The sequence below is a fragment of the Athene noctua genome, chromosome 1 (assembly GCF_965140245.1).
Source record: "Athene noctua chromosome 1, bAthNoc1.hap1.1, whole genome shotgun sequence".
Classification (NCBI taxonomy): domain Eukaryota; kingdom Metazoa; phylum Chordata; class Aves; order Strigiformes; family Strigidae; genus Athene; species Athene noctua.
In genome coordinates this window covers 25,521,034-25,545,067 of record NC_134037.1, presented here as the reverse complement: position 1 = coordinate 25,545,067, position 24,034 = coordinate 25,521,034, and the positions used below count along the sequence as shown (strand labels likewise).

The window sequence follows — 24,034 nt, the reverse complement described above, 5'->3', positions numbered from 1 at the left end:
AAATACTGATCTAAATATTAGGTTCTCCCTCCACAGCAATTGAGCTTCTTAGCTGAAGTCTGTTCATAGCTTGAATGTGGTGGCGTTTACTTTTTCTCTGAATAATATAGAGAAACGGTTGATTTAGACCATTCTTAAGATTTAAAAGAACTAGAAAGAATGAGCTGTGCCTCACTGTCAGTAGCAGAAAATACTGATGTGATGAGGAAACTACTGAAAAAGTTGGTATGAGATCTTGAGATCTGAATCAATGAGGAAGATCATACTAAGACTGCTCTGAAGCAAAAGATCATTTCTTTCTCTGTTTAGTATGCATACTTTAATGCTATTAGAGAGTTTGTATTTCCTTATTCCAAAATTCATGTTCTATGAAAAGAAATCTCTAGTAATGTGTTTGCTTTGACAAACAGTGCATTCCAGTACTAAAAACTTCTGCTAGTCTAAGACTGTGGTACAGTCCCAGTATTTGCACTGAGTTTAAGTATGGATGATACTTTTAGAACTAGGATGCATATTAACATGTATTCTTTTCTAAGTCAAGCATTACTTTTTTCATGACATAGCAACACAAAAAGAAAAGTTCTCTGGGCTATGTCATGGATTGAGCTCAGAGGACAACTGAGCACCATGCAGCTGCTATCTCCTTCCACCCCAGTGCTGGTAAGGAGAAACTAAAGCAAAAGGCTTGGGAATTGAGATATGAGCAGGAAGGGACAATTCACTTATTATGGTCACGGGCAAAAGACATACCTGTTAGGGGAAGAAAAAAAGAACATAAATTTAATACATATGCTAACAACATGTAACACACAGAGCAGGATAGTGGGGAGCATTACCACACCTTGAAAACACCTTCCGCCATCCCTCCCTTCTTCCCAGGCTCAGCTTTGCTCCTGATATCTCTACCTCCTCCCCTCCAGCAGCAGAGAGGAAAGGGAATGGGGGATACAGACAGTCCTGCCACTTCTTCCACCTTGGGGCAGGGGGGAACATCTGACATTCTTCCCCTGTTCCAGCATGGTACCCCTCTCACAGGAGACAGTCCTCTACAGACCAACTCCAACAGGGGTCCCTCCCATGGGCTGCAAATTTTTCCTAGCTGCTCCAGTGTGGGTGACCCCCATGTGTTGCAGTCCTCCCAGTGCTAAACTACAACAGCAGGGGCTGCTTCTTCCCACAGACTCCAGGCCTCCTTCAGGTGCAGTCACCTGCTGCAGCGTGGGGCCCTCACAGGCTGCAGGTCAGCATCTGCTCCACCGTAGACCCCATGTGCGGCAGCAGGGGGCAGCCCTGACATCCCACCTCGGGATACAGGGGAGTCTCTGCTCCAGTGCACCCCCACACACCTTCTCCTTTCTTCCACTGACCTCAGGCTTCACACAGATGTTCTTGCAACTTCTCCTCACAACCTCTCCCAGGTTCCCCTTTCTTAAATACATTATTGCAAAGGCGCAGCTAATTGTTTCAACCTTAGTGCACAGGTGGGTCTGACTTGGAGCTGGGGGAGCTTTGAGAAGCTTCTCACAGGGGCCACTGCTGTAGCCCCCTCCCCCACTGCCAAAAGCCCTGCCACTCACTCAAACAGGACAGGCCGGCAGGAAACATTTTTTTTAATACAGGCATTATTGCAGGATAGAAAATGTAATTCAAATTCTTAAGCATATTATAATTATGATTAATGCCCAGTTTTAGAGTTTTGCTAGACATGTAGTAAAAAGATTTACAGACACCTGACCACCTGAAATTAATGGAACTGTAACCTTTTTTGTTCCATAGAAATCTGCAGGTCTAATGCTGCTTTAGAAATATCCAGAAAAGGGCATTAAATTCAGATCTGGTTAATTCAAATCAAAACTTTCTGTTCTGTGCACTGTGTTTTTTGACCAGATCTAGGGAACTAATTTAAAGTATTGTGCCAGAAGGTGAAAAAATAATGAGAACAAATGTTATGATTTGCGTCCATGTTTCTCTTCATGAGATCAGAAGACAGAATGTGTTCACTTATTGCAAGATCACAATGTCATTACTTTTTCCTGATTTTGCAAAGGTACCCTACCAGTTCTCTAAAGCTAAATACCATAATTTTTAAACCAAGATTATGAATGTACACAATATTATATTTCTATATAACTACATATATAATCTCCCCACTTAGATTATGCTCCATGTGTGTTGGTGCTGAAGTCTGGACCATTGCATGTTTATTAATACTGCTGAAATAGGATAACTTGTTAGCCTCTGTTCTTACTTGCTTTCCTTTTCATAGAAGTAATTGGATGCATAACTTAAGAAATTGAGTTTGTGGTTAATTAGTTTTTCTAACATTTTAATTGCCTAGGATGGTCCTTGTAACTGCATAATGTTAATGCTCTTTTCCTTTACTCCTTTAATATACTAATTCAAAGATTTAAGTTGGGTCCTTCATTGGTTTATGCTAATTTCTCTAATATCAAGTTCTTTAAAGATCAGCTAATGTTACCTTTGCGTAATCTGCATATTTCAGATTTCACTGTAAATATTTTTGCAAGCTATGGTGTGCTGAGCTATAACAGTGGTGGTTCAGGCATTGTTTTTTATCTAGAAAATCATTAGAAATTTTAGAAGCCTTTTTTGTGATTTTCAATTGTTTGTACAATGTCTACTTATAGAACTATGAATCATAACTAGTTCTGAAATAAACAATCAGTTTTATTATAAATGCAAAAATATTTTTTTAAATATAAACAAGCAAAGATTCACCACCAGCTCATCATAGATATTGTGCAATTGCTGGGGTTTTTATTTCCTTGGACATTCATAACACCATACCAAATAATTCTCCTAACATTTTCTTTAATAAATACTGAGGTCAGGAAGTAAATTTTGGAGGACTTTTTCAAGGTTTGTTATGTAACATGGAGTACTTATTAAGGGTTAGTACTTATTCAGTGAACTGTTGTAAATCAGTTAATTAGTTTAGGCATTTTAGATTAGTCCAGATACATCAGATTGATAACAGATTCACAGGACATAGCTAACTGAATTGATAGACTGATGCTGAATACCATATGATCCTTTTGTTTTGATGTTTTGAAGCCTTTCCCATTTAAATGTGTTGAACAACAAGAAGCAGTTAAATTTTTTGCTTTGTATGTTTTTTTTTCTACTACCATCCCGAAACTTTCAGCTTAAGTGATACTATTTAATTCTTAGGTCTTTGTTCTTAGATTCTGTGGTCTATGGGATTATTTGGTTTGCTACTGTCTCATTTTACTAATACATTTGTCTCTCAAGCATAATACACAACTTGACCTTAGCCTTGCTTTTTTTAAGCTAATAGTGAATTTAGTCAAAAGGGTATATTTGACCAATGTAGTTCTCTATATTGCATTATAAGTTCACAACACAGCATCCCTGTCGTTGTGATAGTTAACTACCTGCTGAAGAATGGCAACCAACTATCAGATGAAATTACACTTGCAAATAATAATAAGTTCATATTATTGAGATATTTTTTGCATTATATCCTTTATACTTGTCTTTTTTTCCCCTTGAAACAATAATTACATTCAGAGTCACACTGTTCAAGAGATATTCCTGGAATAACATGATGTACTTTTTTTTTTTTTTGCTTATATAACCATAAGAAAAGATAATAAAAGTCTTGTAAACAGAAGGATGACTCAGTACAAGGGAAGAGTCACATCTTCTGGTATACATATTCTAGGAAAATATTGATAGTGTAATGTGTTTGTTGACCAGAAACGCAAGTAAAAGAAATAAGGAAATTAAAAAACATTATGAAGTGTTAAAACTAAAAGCTGAGCACATTACTGCACAAGTTCTTGTTAGAATTTAGTTGTTGTAGTTACAAAGATCTTGTTACATTTTTTGGTCATTGCCACTGTTCATATAGTGAACATTTTGCTCATGTTTTGAGTAACAAATATACCTGGGCTTATAGAACAACTCAATTTTTTGTCTTTTTTGTGGTAGGTATATCTCATTATGACTTCCCTGCTTTTGAGTTTATTGAGAATTATTAGTATATGGAGATTGTCATGTCGTTAAAATGGGTAAACTTAGTTTCAAATGGTAATTATGATGTTTTCTGACCTATACTTTATGTAAAGCAATATTCATACATTTCTTTATAAAAAAAACCTGAAGAAATGAGAGAACATCTTCACCTCTGCAAGAAGTTAAATTCATCCCTTATAGAGTTTCATCTATGTAAATGACAATTTAAATAGAGCCCAGTCCATGATTTGCATGAGAGAGACTGTGAGAGGTAAATTGATACACTCACTCATAAACCATGTGCAAAAAATTAACCATCTGTTAATAATGGGTTTTGTCTCTTGAAGAATGGGGAGAATAATAAATCAAAATCAGTCCCTGTAAAATTAAAAATTTTAAAGCAACACTTTTAGTTGATTTACATAAATACAATCTAGAAGTATATTCTGTACCGAGTAACATCTTCAATTAGAAGTTGTACAATCATGTATCAGAATCTGATAGCTAAAGTGTGCTTTCAGCGGGATTCTAAGTTTATTTATAGCTAAAGAAAGAATAAATTACATACTAAACTCTGTATGGGGAGAAAACATCTATGTGGCTTATTTACATATTCTGAAATAGTTGAGCCTCTTATCTCCAAGTGTCTTAAGATATCCCCTATGGTTAAGACTAAAATTTTTACTATTAGACTAAATAAGCTTGCTTTCATCTTTGAAAGAACAAATAAATCTACTGCTTGAAAGGAGAAGGGATAAAATTTTTACATTTCAGGAGCATTGAATACCTATTTAGAATATTTTTTGTCTTCTGATGGACCTTTATGATATTCACTCTAAGTGAAGTGCTTTAATATTGTATTTAACAACAAATAAGAGAAACTGTTTCTTGGTTAATAATTTACAATCTTTGAGTAACTATGAAACACATTTTTGTATCAGTATCAAATTAAATTAAATTAGGAAGTAGAAAGTCGTCCTTTGACCTTGGAAACTGTTCATAACCAGTCAGAATATTGTTATGAAGGTCGGAGAAGAACTATTAAATTTCAAAGTAATTGTACACTGTCAGTCCTTCCTAAGATATACTAAAAAAAAATCTAAGAAAGTATTCTACAATTTTAACTCAGTATAACCTTATAATCTGTAATTTGGAAGTTCTTTAGATGATTTCGCTTTCATAAATACTTCCACATCTTCACAGATATGCTGTGGTGTCAGCTCTGTGTTTCCTATAAGCGAGAATTTACCAGAGAACTAGTATCTTTCATCACACTTTGATAATCATGATAAAATCACTTTATTCGTCTCAGACAGTGTAAAGTCTACGGAATATGTAATTACTTTTTGTCAGCTTTATTAGTCCTTTCCCTGCTAGAATGGTGCAAATTTATTATAGCATAAATGAGAATCAGTCTCTTCTTTTTATTTCTTCAGTATAGTTTGGAGTTTTTACACAGTTCCACCTAGTGCTTTTGTCTTACACTAAACAGGGTGGTGACTTGAGTATATTGTACAAAAGGTCAGAGGTAATGATTCATAAGTATACCAAATATTTAGAAAATTAATTATCTTTCTTTAAGCAACATATAAGGAAAACAAAAGAAGAGGATCTGAATTTCTGTTAGATGTTTGTTCTTCCTCAGAAAGTATAGCTTTTTTCAAGTGTTGCTGGCGTAGTAGCTTTTTCTAAAGTATTCTCTGGGATATAAACAGTCACTAATTCAGACTTTTTCCACGGCAGGGAAGTTCTGAACAATATGGTAAAAGATAACAAATACAGCTATTTTAAACAAAGTAATCATAAATATTTTCATAAAACTAGTCTAATCTTTACAGAGGTATAGGTACATTAAGATAGAATTATCAATATTGTAACTATTGTAACTTTTGTAAATATTCTGTGTACTTTACCTTAAATTGCAAAGCATAAAGTTGAAACTGAAAACTATTGAAAAATGCTGTATATGATTGGTAGCTATATTAAGCCTTATGAAAAACATAAACTACAGTTCTTGTCTATTGGCAGTAACTTCATTCTCCTACAAAATCTGAAAGACTAAAAGCAACAGAACTGAAATAACTCTAAAAATCTCTCTAAATGTTATCTTTAATTTTTATGTCAAGTGTTCTGAAGTGGAATGTAATCATTTTCCTGAATGCTCACAGTATACTGTTTTAGAGTAATTAGTATTTGAATGTGCATTAACAGCTTTTATGGCAACGTATTTTAAGAACTTGTTAGAGCTTTTCTAAAGTGAATATCAGGGATAGGAGAATAAAGCATCACTTGACCCTTTGCAAAAACTACATAGCATTATTTGCTTTCCCTTTTACATCCACTGTAGTCTGTGATGTGTTTTATCTCTGAACTTTTTAAATAAATTGCATTAGAGAGCATAACTCTATATCATTGTTCCACTGAATCTCACTAAATGAAAATGTATTGCAAACTCCTGCACAACTTGTAAAACTCATTGTATGATGTTCATTATTTTTCCTGGATGTTGTATTTCAAAAATGCTTATGGTATGCTCAATTTTACATTGCAAAACTTCTGTCAGTAAGGTAAGACTTATATCTGCGAAGAAACTTAGGGTTAGTATGCTAATATTTGTGTAATTTCTTCACAGCTGTAACTTGCCCCAGCATAGAGACTCTGCTCTCAGAACATGTTGTCTGGAGACTGATTTCTGGGTCACTGAATGAGTATGGAGCTCAAGTCATGCTCAGTTGCAGTCCTGGATATTATTTGTTGGGTCGAAGACTCATACAGTGTAGGACTAATGGAACATGGAGTGTAGGCAATGAAAGGCCGAGTTGTAAAGGTAAGGAGCATATTTGTTTACAGAACATCCTATGCTTTTTAATACCTATATTTTCTTTTATAAATAAACTTTTTAAAAGCTATATTTTGCTATCAATCTCCTATAAGTAAGCAAATATAAAATTTTCATTAACTTGCTGAAATTAATTGATTCAAACTCTATGTGTAAGGTACAATATATTTCATACAAGAGTCAATGAAATAGTATCAGAAGATCGATCTGGGTGATGGTCTATGTCTGACTGCGGATTTATTCAACTAGACAGTGTATAAGTATTTAGAGAATACTAGGAGGTAGTGTTATTACCTTAGAAGGTTCCGGATTAGAGTTAGATTAGATTATATTGCATTGACCTTTTGGGTGAAGCATGAAAACACTACTATTGGAGAAACATATATATGAGTCTTTAAAATATCTTCATATGAAAATGTCATAACTGCATCAACCCTGACTTTGAATGTTTAAAGATTTAGAGATCCTTGACATTCTCAGTAGATCATACAGTTGTCATGGGTTACAGTATCAAAATCCTAATGAATGCCACCCAAACTTCATTTCTACTTTTTCCAGTGTGTTATTTGCTTTGGTCGGAGAGGTTATTTGGCACATCAACTAGTTGTGCTATCCTTAAAGCAGAAACCTTTCCTATGTTATGGTAGTACTTACAGGCTCTCTATCAATGCCGGGGCAGCATAGAAAATCCCAGCACCTGAAGGAAAATGGCCAACTGATAGACTTAGCATACTTAGCAGAACTGGAAATAAAATTTAGGCATTCAGCTTTTCAGAGTAGCATGTCATTTCAGTGAGATATTCAATTTTAGTATTTCATCCAGAAAGAGATGCTTTGAATGACTTTTTAATTCAGTGAAGTTTCTAATGTTAGAAGATATTTGAAAATGTCTACTCTGAAACAAGCTGAATCAATAATCGAATTTTTATGGTAGCACTGTAGGAAAGAATTTTTGGGATGAAGTGAACAGCTTACTAAATTGTAACTTCTGGTGTTTTTTTAAGAAAAAAGAATAGAATCATTCTGCTCTCTCAAACTCTGTTAGGTATGCAGACATGTCAATAATACCTTATAAGTGGTACCCAAACTATTTCATATGATTCTATGACAGTGATAACAGAATGAACATAAACAGCAGATAGCTTTTCATATTCAAAATAAATGGTTGAGCAAAACTTTCAGTATGATGTACATATTTTGACAAACAAAAGACAAAATTATTTTTCCTGAATACAGGTTTCTATTGCCATGTGAGACAAATTACAATATCTAAGATGGTGGATACTAAAGAGAACTTGGGAGAGATTCTTAGCCTTCTCCAACAGCATCCGGAGGCTAGACAGAACAGCTAAAGTCATCTCAGATGGTACTGAATCACTCCCAAGGGTGAATCAAGTATAAATTGACAAAATCTCTCACCAGTATTGGGAAGTGTGTGGCTACAACCTAAGGCATGGAATTTACAGAGGCAGTGTTAGAGAAAGATGCTAGTTGTGGAAAACAAGAACAAAGAAGAGACAATAAAAGAGGATGTAGACCATTTAACTAAAAATAATATAAACCAAAATTTATTTTCTAGAAAATAAAAAAATATTTAAGATGTTTTTAGAACAAGGCTGAGAGAGCTACTTGTAACAGAAACCAATATGATATATACATGAAACCAGAGTATTTGTTCTTATCTAAATGATGATAGGTTATAGAATTATGTTGGTTCTGATTTATTCCATTAGTTTTGTTTTGAAAAAATTTCCTTTTGAAAATATTCAATTGAAAGAATAAGGTGACTCTTCCCGTATCTCTTATAAACCAGTAATAGTTATTTCAATCTTTTTTCAAATTTAAAACCAACGAGTTTTTCACTCTATTATCTGCAATTGTGCTCCTTTTCTTTTGTGCACATATCCAAAGAAAACTAGTTTTGTATTTACTGCCTATTATGCAGCTACTGTTCAGCTGCTAAATCTTTGAAAAGCTTGTTCTTGACCAACCTCTACAATTACAGAATTTTTAAGTAAGTAGAAAATGGGGTGACCTATATGGGATGCAGTTAACCAAAAGCAAAATATTAGGTAGATACAGAAACCCAAGGAGTGGCTGATTGATGATACCAAGCTTATTTATAAGACAGGTACATTATTTTGCCCTCTGATAGAGGACTGATTAGGATTTAATTATGGCAAACTTCATCCCCCAAGAGATGTTCAGTAATATTTCCACTGGATATAGATCATTAAGATCTAGAAATACTCTGCAGTGTATTTTGAGGAGTCTACCGTTTAATTTCTGGCTGTTATTCACATGCTAAGGATAGGTTATGTAAATATAGATGCTAGCTGTTTATATCTCTGAAGCAGCAGGAAAGCTAGTTGAAACACTGATGATAAGGCATTTGGATCATATTTATCAATATCTACTGGTGAATAGTATCTCTAAAGGAATTTGAAAACATCACATGGGTTCTGGATTAGGAAACAGGTAACTAGTAAATTTATTGTATTTGTTTAAGAATACACTGAACAGCTGCCCAACAAATCATGAAGTGGCTCATTATTCGTATGGTCCAGTTATTTTTAACTGGAATCACTGTAATTAAAAATAATAAAGCATTTGTAATATATTTAGAACAATTCATTCTATTACATTTTAGGAAAATAATTTGATTTATTTTAAAATATGCATAAGTGTAATTGCCATTAGAAGTTACAATATTAGGCTACTCCACAAATTACGTTAATGTGACTTGATCGTAGTTGAAAGGAGTCTTATCTACCTCTGGAAATCTTATGTGGGTAAGGAACATGTATATGTGATCACATATATTCTGATTACAGCTGAGTTAATTGCACAGTGGTATGTATTTGATTTTATCCAACTTCTACCGATTTCCATGTTGTTTTCTATACTGAACCTTTTCAAATACAGAAGAATGTGGCCTTGAGGTTTCAGATAGGAAGTTCAGTTGCGATTACCATACTTTTGAAAGTAAAGCCGTGATTCATGCTAACATATAATAAAATACAGTTGAAGCTCTTGAAAATATTAATCTGCATCTTAAATTACAATATTATTAATATATTTTTCTAGAAACTAAAGGCATGACAGAACAATTTTAATTAAGTTAGGGTTGGATATATTCTTAGAAGGAAATTTTTCATGTGATGCCTGTAATAGTTGTGGTTTGCAGCTGATGATATGGAAGGTATTGACATAATGGGTCAAGTCTAGCCTTAAGAAAAAACAGCACACTTATATTTTTAGCAAGTAGGCCTCCATATATGTTTTATGATTATGAATAGCAATGGGCAATTAAAAAAAAGACAGTTCATAGCAATTTAGAGTACTACATGTTAAAAAAAAAAGAGATAACTTTAAACAGATACTACACTTAAAATGGCTGAGAGTACGTACACATGGAATATAACTGCAACCTTCCTGGACATTCATGTAATTCCCTTGTTTCAGAACTGGAAATGCAGATTGTGTTTAAGCTGCTGTCAAGATGTGGAGATATGCTAATGAATTTCCAGATTTAGACTATGTGTTGCCAAATCAAGCACAAGCACAGCCCTTACTGTGGAATATAACTCTCATATGTATTCCTATTACATTTACTTTTTAAGAAAATGTGAAATGGTACATTGTCTTCCAGTCTAAGAAATTATGAAGAGTATTTTTGTATTTCAGTTTGTTCTCTTGTTTGTTTTTTTTCCTAGTTATCTCCTGTGGTGGTCTTCCATCTCCACCAAATGGAAATAAGATTGGAACCTTAACAGTGTATGGAGCTACTGCAATATTCACCTGTAACACAGGATACACATTAGTTGGTTCTCATGTGAGAGAATGCTTGGCAAATGGTCTCTGGAGTGGTACTGAAACCCAATGCCTAGGTAAAAAACAATTTTCTGAATTTTGTTTTGTTTTGTTTTGTTTTAAGCAAACACAGTATCAAGTATTGAGATTCAACTCTTATCAAGCAACATTTTTTAAAACAATGAAAAATAAAGATACTTTACATACATTGTGTACTGCATATGATTTTATACTATTCTACTAGTATATAGCTTTTTGTTAGAAATCAAATTATATTCGATGTTGTTGGAATGCTTTTTGGACCAGGAGGGGTTTTTAAGTGGCTCAATTGCCCACATTTACAGTACTTTGATTTGCTTTTTGGAACAGTCACAAGGTGTGTGATGAAACTAAGCTGGAAGATGAACTCCAGTTCAGGAGTATTCCTGATGCATTCGAACTACAAATGAGGTTTCAGCATATTAATCATTCAGTCAAAGGAAGTAGACAAGAGAGAGCCCAAAGTAAAGCAGAACCAGCACTCTTCCAGGAAAACCCTGTATATAGTTTAGACCTTGAGTTCTCACCCCAACTCTTTCATTCTTCAGATCCACTCATACTGGTTTGCACTCCTAATACGGATATCAGAAAACTTTCAGTCACCGTTGAGGCTCAGCAGTGGGTGTACTCTTGGTTCTGGACAGTGTATTTATGTCTGGAACCTTTTTTTTTTTCTTTACCTACCCTCATTTTGAAGCTTTTCTTCTTGCTCAGTTGAATGTACTCAGTTGCCCTCAGGAAAGGAGAAATCTCTTGTTTCTCCTCTGGTGTTCAACCTCACTTAAAAAGTTATCTTCTCTGGTGCTTGGCCACATTCTCTTAGCAAAACACATAGTATTCCGTGCTTATCTGGTACACTTTAAACAAACAGTTTGACCACCTATCATATGCAAGAATTGAATTGTTTTACAGAGGATATAATTAATATTAAAAATAAATCCAAAACCAACCAGTGATATTAAGATACCATTATCCAGAATAATCCATATTCCTGTTTCTTACAGCAATGAAACAGTAGAAACATTGTTTTATAAGGAAATGGTGTAGCTGTAACATGAATTGTCAGAAATTATTCTCTATTTAGAATTCATATCTTGTAAAATTTTCAAGTAGGCTAGAACAATGTTTGACTAATTAGATAGATGTCTGACAGTAACAGTTGAATTCAAACTTTTAAATAAATTATGGTGATTAATTTCTAATTTATAAAATCCTTTTTTTCTGCCGATTCTGTGGAAACATTAAGTTTTTTAAAAAGTATATTAATATGACAAATTTGCATGTGAAAAATAAAATGTCAGTTATCTTCCTCTGACTCTGGTATCTTCAAAACATCCTATTAAAAGAATGTGGATAGATATGTTTATATCATGCAGAACATACTTTTGTCCTATCTAAAGAAATTAATTCAAATCAAAAGTGAAAAAAATTTTTTTTTCTAAGCATTACTTCTTCAAGTATTCTTGCTGTCTGAAGAATCTCTGATGTTGTCAATTCCATGAACCAAATCAAAATAAACCTGACATCTACATTTAAAATAAGTCAGTGTCAATATGCATCCGTGAGAAAGAAGTTTTTCATATACCTAAAGAACTGATAACAGAACGTTGCAGAGCATCCTTAGACACCTGAATCCATTCTTAACTTTCTCAACATCAATAGTGTAACTGTCTTTCTGTGTTCAGATAGACATACATACGATCTTTGGCATATCAGATTGCTGGTTCTCATTACTTTACAGATATAAGTGCTAAGTAGGTAGTCTATGCTGTTTTGCCTATAAATTTCTAAGTAAAGTTACTTCATAGTACCATCATAAAGGGTATTTGCAGTTATTGAGCTTTAAGTTCATGCTCTCACCAAGAGCAAACAGAAAGAAATGGCTACAGTTCCCCTGAGCAAAACAGAAAATCAGAGCTGCATATTAAAACACAACAACATTCCTCTGGTAGAATATTTTATTAAAAGAAAAGAACATCTGCATCACAATAACCAGGTGTGATGGGACCACATATCAACTCAATCATGTCTTCAAAAAACAATTTTCAAGTATCATAAATTTCATCTTAGCAGGTTATTAAGAAAAAAAAAAAAAAAAAAGGCAAGTATTATTAGATAAGCATTATTTTTAACAGAGTACTAATGACAAAATCCTGGAGATCTCTGAAAATAATTTGAGATAAAATATTTTGAAACACATTGCAAGCCGCAAGACAGTAATTCACTAACAGGCAAAACCATAATAATCTAACTTTGATGAAAAAGAATGTGAAATTACCAGCTGCATATTAACTCTATTCTTCATCAGTATAGAACAGACAGTTTGATGATGTATAGGTGAAATATAGAAATGTGGGAGTCTTCTCTCACAGTCAGAGGTAAAATCTCAGTCTTTGTGGCTGCAGCAGCAAGGAAAATGAAGATGGAATCTTATCAGAAAAAAATATAGCATGAGATCATGTAATTCAGATCTGAGTTAAGTTTTTATAACCTTTGATCATGTAATCCTGATTGATTCCTTCATTTTAGCAGTAATGTTTGTAGTGCAATATTTATGAATATAGTTTTACAGTATGTCATCTCTTAAGATACAGAGTGGTCAGAAGTAGTGACCATTATCTTAGAGATCTAACCTATCTTCTAAATGGCAGTTTGTTATTAGTGGGTTCCCAGCAAGATGTAGTTTCTGGCAAATTTTGTGAAAAAGAACAACTCTGACTTGATATATTTTCAATTCCATACACTTCATTTTTCAATTTAAAATATTCTGTATTAAGAATTATGTCATTTTGATGTAGGAAATCATGCCATAAATGGAATATACTTCCAAAGATTCATAGAATCATAGAATACCAGGTTGGAAGGGACCTCAAGGATCCTCTGGTCCAACCTTTCTTGCCAAAAGCATGGTCTAGACAAGATGGTGCAGCACCCTGTCCAGATGAATCTTAAGTGTCCAGTGTTGGGGAACCCACCATTACTACTTGTTTTGATATTTAGAGCAGTAAAGGAGTAAAATCTTTTTTTTACCTAGGAAAAAGAATTCCACTGAGGTGCTGATTAGGAGATTGCTATGCTTCAGCATTACATTTTCACATACATAAGTTTATCAGTTCCACAGTGAAGCTATATAAGAGGTTTGTATATAAAGACACATCAGCTTCCTACTCATGACAGGTTATCCTTGGACTGAAGCTGACTGACATTTAAAAGATGTTAGAACTGCAACTGTGAAGATCCGACAGCCTTAAGTTTGCATGTGTAGTACTATTTTCCTCAGCCCTTTCTTCTGCTGCAATCATACAAGTTATATTGTAAAAAGAGAGCTATTACCCCTCAGGTTTTTTTGCCATGCATTATACCATTCATTGCCAGTGTAGTGCCTGACACCTGCATTTAATAATTTTAAACATGAAGATATGTGTCAGCATTCATTCATTTTAACTAACCTGAAATACCACTTCATCATCTCTAATCAATAATAATTGTATTTAGGACTTATGTCCTGCTTTTCTTTTTTTTGAAAGTCTATACACATAGGAAAATTTGGCTGCCAACATATACAAACTAAATAATATACAAATCCGAATGGATTCTGTTGTATTATAAATATCTCTTGCCCATGGAAGCCTGGAAAATATTTTTTCTTCTATTCTGACTACTGAGAAATATATTATTTCACTGCTGAACACCCCAGAAGATTAACTGTCTATGGTAGCCATGAATCTAAATTCAAATAATGTACAGATGGAGAAGAACTGATCAGTATAGGACTTTCACAGTGAACAATACCAGTTTATTCTTGAAGTCAGTTTAAAAAATACATAGAATGAAGCTATTAACAGTTTGGGAAACAGATCATAAGTTTACTAGATCTCATATTTAGAAAAGACTCTATATACATCTTGAATTTCATTTGTATGAATTCATCCTTTTCTTCTCCAGGACTTATTTGCTGTTGGATTTTAACTGTTTCAGTTTTTTACAAATCTGCATTGAAATTGGTATCCATTACTATTATATTATCCCCTTGGTCATAACTAATAACTATTTTGTTTCCCTGACTATCTGCATTTTAAATGATTTTTACAGATCTGTTCCCATTTGTAACGAACACTGCGTTACTTGCAGGACCTATTACTGCAGTAAGAGCAATGCTTGTCTTATGATACTTCCCAAGTCTTTTCCAAAAAAATTTGATGGACTTTGGTTCCTATTTGATTGATTACATTGTTGAATGCAGCCCTATGCTTAGAACTGTTAAATGCATGGATCTACCTCACTAAACAAAAATGATCACATTTAAAGCTGGAAGGTTGTTAATCACTATTTAGTCTTTGCTGTTTCAAAATCAAGTTCTACACAGTGCCAAAAAATACTGCACAGCTCTGAGTGTGAAAGTCTAAATTCAAGTTACTGCATGCTACAGAAAAAAGGTTGTATATCTGCTACTAAACCTCTTCCTGCCTCTCTACATTCTCTCACACAAGGGATATTCACACCATGTACTTTAGACACCTAATTTAGACGCAATTTAGAGTACAGTCTAAGATCCTAAATTCCCAACAAGGTCAATGGAACTATGGAGTCTCCTCCAGAGACCAATTCATGAAATCCTTAAATTTTAAAGCCAGATGATGTGAATGCCTCCAGTTGTGTATACCTAAATTTCAAGGACAGCATGCACCAAATTTATTTCAGAGGTGCCTTTAGGACTTACCTGAAGCCTGTGAAAATCAGTAGTCAAACACCCAGGGGAGCCCTGAATGAGCCTTTCCATTTCAAAGGAATGATAATGAGTCAGAGATGTTTTTTACCTACACTGTACCTGCATTAATATAATTCAGGACAGCTATAGATGAAAATAGGTATCACTTTATGTTACCCATTGGTCTGTGTAGAATCAGTTATGATTTCAGGACAGTTGAGTACAGTAATTTCTGTATCTCAGGAAAGTGTTTGTCAAATCTTTATTATTTTTCTCAAAAACAAGCTAAAACCAATGACTGTAGTTAATGAGTCCAAGGATAACTTCTAAGTAGTTAGTATTATATGTATTTTTTTCTTAGTTATACGAGGATAAATATGAATCATTAGGCAAGTTTTTTTTCAATTTCACTCAATTACTCACACTGTTATTTCATATCTCTTCTCTTTTTTTCCTTCCAAGAATAATTGCACCTATAAGTCACGAAACATGTATTTGTGTACATGCTTTGTGTGTGTGAGTGACCATACATACATGTAGGGCATAGATCAGATTGGAAGCATTTAAGAGTTTACTTAACAACATCTCTAGTATTGGTGGCATTTAATAATTTACTAAAGTGTTTTCTTAAACAGATATTTTTTCCTCACTTTTTATAACTTTTAAGTGCAAAACTGTACATAGACAAGTCAAGGACATACTTTAATATCTAAACTTAAATATAATCTACTCCATTTTAATGAATTTTTAGGACTTTTTTTTTAAAAAAAGGTGCAAGAATTCCATATCTTAAGTATTTCTATGATATATATAATTCTCTACATTTATTAATGTGAAAAAATGCTGCTGCTGTGTTTGTATAAAAATATCTGATCCTGTATTTGATAACTCATAGGTAAACTTAATTGTGATATTGGCTTATATTTCAAATTCTTATTTAAATAAAATAGAATTCTTTGTATCTTGGTTTCCAGATGTTTTAGAATGAAACTACTGAACCAACTCTGAACGATGTGAACAATTTCCCTAATTCTTGAGAGCATATTTTATTAAAAATCCACTAGCAGCCTCCTATTTTATTAAAAATCCACTAGCAGCCTCCTTAATTTTCTTTTAATCTCATTTATGATGGGAAAATTGCATACATTTTGTGTTAATAAAGTGCTCTTTCAATTCTTGAATTGCTGGAATATTTAATTTAAATTCGTCAAAATTCCCAGAAAAAAAAATTAAATCCACTAGCTGGGATGATCTGTAAATTAAATTATTCACATAATAACTCCAGCAACTTCTTAAATCCCCATTTAAGAGAAAGTGCATGATTTTTTGTATTTTGCAGTATGCCAGTTGGCACATCTCAGCTATCTTTCTTGAAATTTCCTGTTGTTCCCTGTGTTTGACCTCAATACAGTAACTGTTTTTCAATTCTTCACTATTTAGGTCTAGAAGAATGTTAAAAAATCATATGTATTGCAATCTATCTGTATAAATACAGCCTCTCTTTTCCCAATTTGCATCTGTTTCATAGATTTCCTTACACAAAATATTTGGTTATCCCAATTGCCTAAATGACAATTTTCAGAATTGTCCCAATGCCTGAATATTTAGGGCCATGCAGAACTGTTTTCTTTAGGAGAAGAAATTGTTATTATAACTGAGGTATACCTCTGCACTAGTACATGGTTCATCTAGGCCTTAGATTAGTGAGGCTATGAATTTGTTACTCCTAGCAGTAAAGCTGAGGGGAAGAGATGATATAGCATTATAGGGAATCAATTAAGGAACTACTCAAATAAACTAAACTAATATCTGTGATTTGACTGAATAAGTCTAAGGTCGTATGTCATTGTGAGGCCACTTTCTACCATGCTTAAAAGGTGGGAACAACTGCGGTTTCTGGGAAAAATACTCAACAATTAGATACATCAGATATCCAAAGAAGGCAAGAGGCAAGCTCTTTCACCTCAGTCCCTGGAAAAAATTAGGAAGTAAAAATGAGGAGCTAAGTCCATTTCCAGACATGGGTAAAACAATAAATTAATTGGGGACAGGATGGAACAATCAAAAGCAAACCTTAATAATCTTACTGCCTTTTTTGATGACTGTCTCATGAGATATAGGTCTCAGTAGATTTCAGCAGTAGATTTCTTTCAATTTGTGTTGTAGCAAAAAATTTGGAAACTGTCTCCCATATTACCCTTGTAGTCAAATTGAGAAGACATGAACTGGATGGGGAGACCACAAAATGGGTGGAAAACTAATTGAACCAAAACCTCTGAGGTAGTGTTTCATGATTCAAAATATGACTAATAGCAAGTGAATACTGAGGATGAATGCTGAGGCTGATACTATCCAGCCTCTGTCAGCAACTTGGATAACAGCTTGGGGTGCAGCCTCAGCAAGTTTAAGGATGACACCAAATGTTGGCAGACCACTTGACATGCTGAATTACAGTACTGCTAAACAGAGGCACCTTGAGAATCTGGAGGAATAGGCCAACAGGAAGCTCATAAAGTTCAGCAAAGACAAATACAGTAACCTGCACTTTTCCTAGAATAATACCATTCATGAGTACTGGCTTGGAACTGACTGGGTAGGAAGAAGCTTTACAGAAAGCAACCCAAGTGACCTAGTGGAGAGGCTAAAGAAGAGTTAAAAGTGTGGCCTTGCAGTAAAGAACACAGACTGGACTGTGTGAGCAGCGATGTAGTCAACAGGTCACTGTAATTATTTGCTCTTCAGCACTTGTGGAAAAAATGTTATTTGTGTTCTTCACTATAGAAAAGAGATATCAGAAACTGAAGCAAGTCTGGGGGAAGGGCCTGTTAAGGGTCTAGGGTCTGGAGTAGGTGATAAACAAGGAGAGGCTGAGCAAAGCTGGAGGAGAGAGAATGGTAAGGGGGATCATATTATTAATTTGGACTGAGAACACCAAGGTAAATTATTCCAAGAGAACCTTCCAGGAGAAAAATGTGCTTGAGTGTCCTTGTTACTCTCTGTTGCCATACTCCCTGTCAGGGGAAGAGTAGATGTGTAAGTTGGGTGTGAAAATCTTACAATCATACTTTCTTCCACAAATGTACAGAACAATATCACAATGTCTCCTTAAAGACATCAGAAGTCCTACGATTGAGATTATTATAATAATCCTATATATGTATGAAAAAGTAATCAAGTGGTATGTGTTTTACCTTTCTACTGTTATAGATGAACCATTAAGTGTAAATGAAATATACTGTCTAGCACTATTAAAGGGGCTTTATTAGAAAGGAAATTCAGTTCCAAAGAAGCTAAATTGCAAACAGTCCTAATGTTGGTGGATACAGCCTGTGTGAAACAGAACATCACACACACCCCCATTCAAGCAGCAGTCATGAGCCTTAGATCCCTGTCCTCACATCTCAAAAAGTGGACTTAATATAGTTTCAGATTAAACTATTGCCAGTTGTAATTAATCAGTGTCACCAAAACATTAACTTTTTTCTCTCCTTCAATCAGTAAAGAGAAATAGTTTCCAGCTCAGCAACTCTGTTTTCAAAGAGAATGAAAAATCTAGAGATAATAAAATCATTACTTGTCTTCCTTAGTGCAAAGAGTGCTATTAGCCTGGAGTAATGTGTTCTGTATTGTTTAACAGCAGCTGATATAACTAAGGAGGAAACAGTGCTCATAGACATTCCTTCCTTTCCATGCCTTCATCTATTTGGAGAAGGTGACTGTTTCAAAGTGTACTGACCAAACTGAAAAACAATATAAAGATGACTTATAATTTTGACATTAATATGAATTTATAAGCACAGAAAATGCTTTAAATATGTCAGTTTAGCTAAGAATCAGCTGAAGATAACATAAACATGATTAATATTTGGGAAGAGTAAACACAATGAACCCAACTTTTTACGATTGTGCACTAAAATCCATTAATAAATAAACATTAATATATTGTAGAAACTAGAGTTTAATGTTAGGAAATATTTGAACATAACAAGACATAACAACATAATTTAGCTGTATTTTTTTTTTTTTTCCAAGAAGTATGTGTAGAAACCTGCTTTCTATGTTACAGGCTTTAAAATAGACTGGAGAAAATTTCTAATAAATATAAATGTAAATAGAGGCCTAAATAGCATTGTAAAGGAGCTAATATAGCTACATGGGATATATATATACATTTGTGAAAGAACTCAGCATTCTTTTGAAGGCAATAGACTGTAATCCCACAGAAAATATTTATGTGTTCTCTATTTTTAAAACGTAAGGTTTGATTTTTTTTTTTAATTTGTTTATAGTCTTATGATCTGTCTACTAATGTCTGAAGACCTGCTAATGAGAAATCAGTTATTTGTTGGATATCTATAAGAACAAGGGCTATGTTTATTCTAACGAAATAACAATACCAGGACATGCAAATGAGCATGAAACTTGATAATCTCTCCTGTTATATCATTAGAACAACACCTAAGATTCTCCAAGACAGTTTCCATGAATTGTTCAAGTTGGTTTAAATCCGTACTGATCCTGGTAGGCAGCTTGCTAGTAGCTGTGCTGGTTTAGAGGGCAAGAGATTTTCATTTTATAGATGTAGGCTGCTCTATGCTGGTTGGCCTCTGCCAGAGAATAGTCCTAATCATGTTTAATTCACTAGTAGACATCTACTTACATGGTCCACGACAAATTATGAATAAGACAAATCAGAACTCTATTATGAAGTAATAGTATGTTTTTGACAGTTAAACAGCTCTTAATTCATGCTTCTCTGCAGAAAAAGGCAACTTTACTAAGACAAAGGGGAAAAGAGATCTGTGCTAAAATTGTCACTTTTCTAGCAATTAAACTAAGTGATTTGTAATTTCAATTATTTGTGATTCATATTTTCCAGACATTCTTCTGATAGATTTTGTCATTTCTGAAACAGAATCTGCAGAAACTGTACATATGAAAATTAAAACTATTAGAATATCACTTCACCATAAAAAAGTAGAAGAAATATCACCTGTATTTTTTACACCTCGGAACTTGTTCTGCACAGTGTAGTATTTGACTCTAATATATTGTTTACTGAAAGCAAGGATGAAATTTTGCTTTCCTATCAGTATTCTTGTAAATGTTGGTGAGATTTGTGAGAATATATGGTTTTGACAGTTTGTTCTTTTATTGTAGCTGGTCACTGTGGTTCTCCGGACCCAATAGTAAATGGTCATATTAGTGGAGATGGTTTCAGTTATCGTGATACTGTAGTCTACCAGTGTAATCCTGGCTTTCGACTTGTTGGTACATCTGTCAGAATATGCCTACAGGATCACAAGTGGTCTGGGCAAACTCCTGTTTGTGTCCGTAAGTATCATTAATTTTACACTGAATTATTACTACTATTTTAAACGTAATTGAACATTAACAGTGGATTGGATATTCAAAGGTGTATGAATGAGTTGCTCAAATCAGATATTTATTGGACCTATTTTCAATTGCAAGGGTCATTATGATATTTTAATCCAGTTTCTAACCGAGCATAGACCGAATGACTACATCCAGTGATTTCTGATTTCTATTATTTCAGAAACAGGATGACGTAGGCATTGAAGTCGGTTGAACAGCAGGCTACAACTGTATAACTTCATCTATCTCTTTCTCTCTCTTTCTCCAGTCATCACTTCTATGTCAGTTGTGGTCTTACTGAGCCTCTCCCCTATTTTCTCACCAGGAATACCAAAATCCCTTGGTCTGTTTTCATTGTTTGGTGGGTAAAGCTGGAGTACGGTTCATCTGTGGAGTTTTGATGCTGATTGCCCATTTTTCCAAGTTAGCCTTCTAATATTTACCAATGGAAGTTCAGGCATGGTATTGGATTGTACAATATCTGTTAGAGAAAATATTAAATTTTGTATAGCCTTTAGGATTGTTTTTGCTCTTAATTAATCTGATTTTGAAAATCCCACAATTAATTGCTGAAATTGTTGTCTTTCCTAATCCCTTCCTCATTTGCATGACAGGTTTTCTGTCATTTTTTGAACCATCAGCCATTTAATCAGAATCAAGTGTGATTTCTCTGCTTTTTATTTTACTATTCTATTGTATAATTAATCTTATTATTCTTTTTCAGTTTTAATAAGGCTCCCCATTTTTGTAAAATTTTTGTTATTTTTAATGGATTATTCATATAAATTATTTCAGTTGTGTAATTTTTTTAAGATGTGTGCAATTCTGAAGTATTTTTGTCTACACAGAGGCAGTCGCTGAGATGATCAGCTTTTCTGTTCAATCCATTAGTATCGTTGTTTCACTTCTGAGAAAATATATTACTGATAAATCATTAGATTTCAAAATTTTCAGTATTATTTTCTTAGTGGTAAGATGAAAATTTTTACCTGTATACAGCTGCAGAAAATATCTTCCAATTGTCACTGTCCTTTAAAAATATTGTTTATATCTTCAAGTGATTTATATTCATCAAAGGAGAAATGCCACCACCTAGCATTTTTACTTTTAGTGGTTTAATTTTACCCTGCAGTGAAAAAAATCTCTTTGAGGGGGGGGTGGGAAGCTGTTTCTTCCTCAGTTGATGTCATTACTGTTATGAGAAGAACTGGCAGCAATATCTGTCATTGTAGGTTATGTAATACTTTCCTTTACAACATGGTTTACTTTTGCTTTTGTTAGTCTGCCAATAACTCTGAAATTCCTTTCATAGACAATTAGACATTGTAACCTTCAAAAAAGATATTCTAAGGAAGTACTCAGAGTACTCCAGCCATGAATACTTTAGTTTCTTGGTTTTATATGAAAGTCAGCCTCCTCCATCTTGCACAATTTGTGACACACAGGCATTTCCCTATCTCTTTATTGGATAATAAGTTAGACCACACTTTAGCCAAATATTTTCTGGAATATCTTTTCACTTACTGGTTATTGAAAGTTAACAGGAAATAAGAAGATGTCAGATTAGTTCTGTGTGATTAACAGCACAACAAAAATTGGGAGACTAGTACTCTTCACTAAAAGTGTATACTGTATTAATGATGACCAAAACATAGGCTGAGTTATATAGCTGGGTACTCAGGCTGGATTTTTTTTTTTTTTTTTGGCCAAGTACTGTCAGTAGTACCATTATTTCTCTGGGTTAAGCATTTTCTGAAATGAGATAGAAGTCTCCAGCATCTAAGAAAGATACTCTGTTAAAAACTGGAGTCTATATTTGAGAGTTATATTACATTAAGTGGGTTGATCTCTTTGCAGTATAATGGGCAAATGTGTAATTTCTTAGCAAGCATTGATTTCAGACATGCCAAGTGCATATGTTTTCCCATGACATTTATTGTGTGTGTGGATACACTTGCATGTGTGTGCATGCATGCACAGGGCAGTTATTTATATTAGGATAGAGGAGGGAATTCGTAATTCACCATTTAGATGACAAAAACAACAGTAGTAACCTTTAATTGAAATGTTTTGGCTACTGCTTAGGCAAACACTATTAAACTGCTTGTGTAAAAGGCTAGTGGTGATTTAAAACAGTGTAATCCCAAAATTATCTACATTGTGGGTTTTTTTTTGTTTTTTGGGTTTTTTTGGTTTTTTTTATATATATATATATATATATATATATATTTTAAGTACTCTCTACTTTATGAATCCAACCATTGCAGTGTTGATCAGTCAACAGGTCGATGATACCTAGTAACTATAATGGAACAGTGGCAGAACTAGATTCAGGGATCAATATCTCAGTATCTGAGATCTTTAGTTTTTAGAAGGTGTTACAAAAACCATCATCCTGTCAAGAGTAATGAGATCCAAACATGAACTGATTGAATAGGGTATGCTTTTGTTGGAAAAGACAACTGGACAGAATTATGCTTTATTATCAGAGTTTTTACAAGAGACCTGCGTTTAATGTTGTTAAACCTGTGGCATATAATTTGTTCAGAAAATTGCAGAAAGTTTAAGGTAATAGCATTTTTTAAATTGAATAGGTTTTTATATAAGAATTATGTTAACTAATTTAGTATGGACCTGGAAATTACTTTGTTTATTGAAACTTGATTATCTGTAAGTTTAAAAACGCAACAACTGAACTAGAATAAAGTTGATCTTGTGCATGTAGTAAGATTTTATTCAGATGTTTAGTTTCATCTTCAAATGCTGCAAATGAGTTGGTGCAGAAAGGGCACAAGTGATTTAACTAGATTTATTTACACAATTTAAGGGCTAAATGAATAAGTCTGTATAGAGGAAGGTGTCCTATATAATTCCCAAAGATCAAGTACTCTTGAAAATACTGTTTCACAGTTGAATTCTGTTACAAAATTTAAATAAATTTATATAAATTATTTTTCATGTCTCTTCAGTTAAAAACCAGACAAACCACAAAGTAATAAAGCAAAAGATAAACCTGTGTATAGGTTATTCAAGCATGATAAACGTCACCAGCACAGCGTTGAAAAGATCCGTGTGTGTATATACATTTTAACTTTGCATTGTCAGTATCTATGATTTTCTATGTTTTTCTACATTATTTTAATGTCTTGTCATGTGGAAAGGTAGAGCTTGACCATAGTAAGTGTATTCTATTAGTGTCTTTTAAGTATAATCAACCATGTCATATACATAATGGAAAATATTTATTCTCAACAATTATT

General features: G+C 33.7%; 1 protein-coding gene across 1 annotated transcript in view; it reads left to right on the top strand.

Moving 5' to 3' along the window:
* The window catches only part of CSMD1 (CUB and Sushi multiple domains 1), a 1,262,314-nt gene that overhangs the window by 1,180,750 nt on the left and 57,530 nt on the right, over positions 1-24,034 (top strand). The window contains exons 51-53 of the mRNA XM_074922368.1: positions 6,632-6,826; positions 10,555-10,728; positions 20,559-20,732. Of these exons, the coding sequence (XP_074778469.1) occupies positions 6,632-6,826; positions 10,555-10,728; positions 20,559-20,732 (543 nt within the window). The remainder of the gene's footprint in view (positions 1-6,631; positions 6,827-10,554; positions 10,729-20,558; positions 20,733-24,034) is intronic.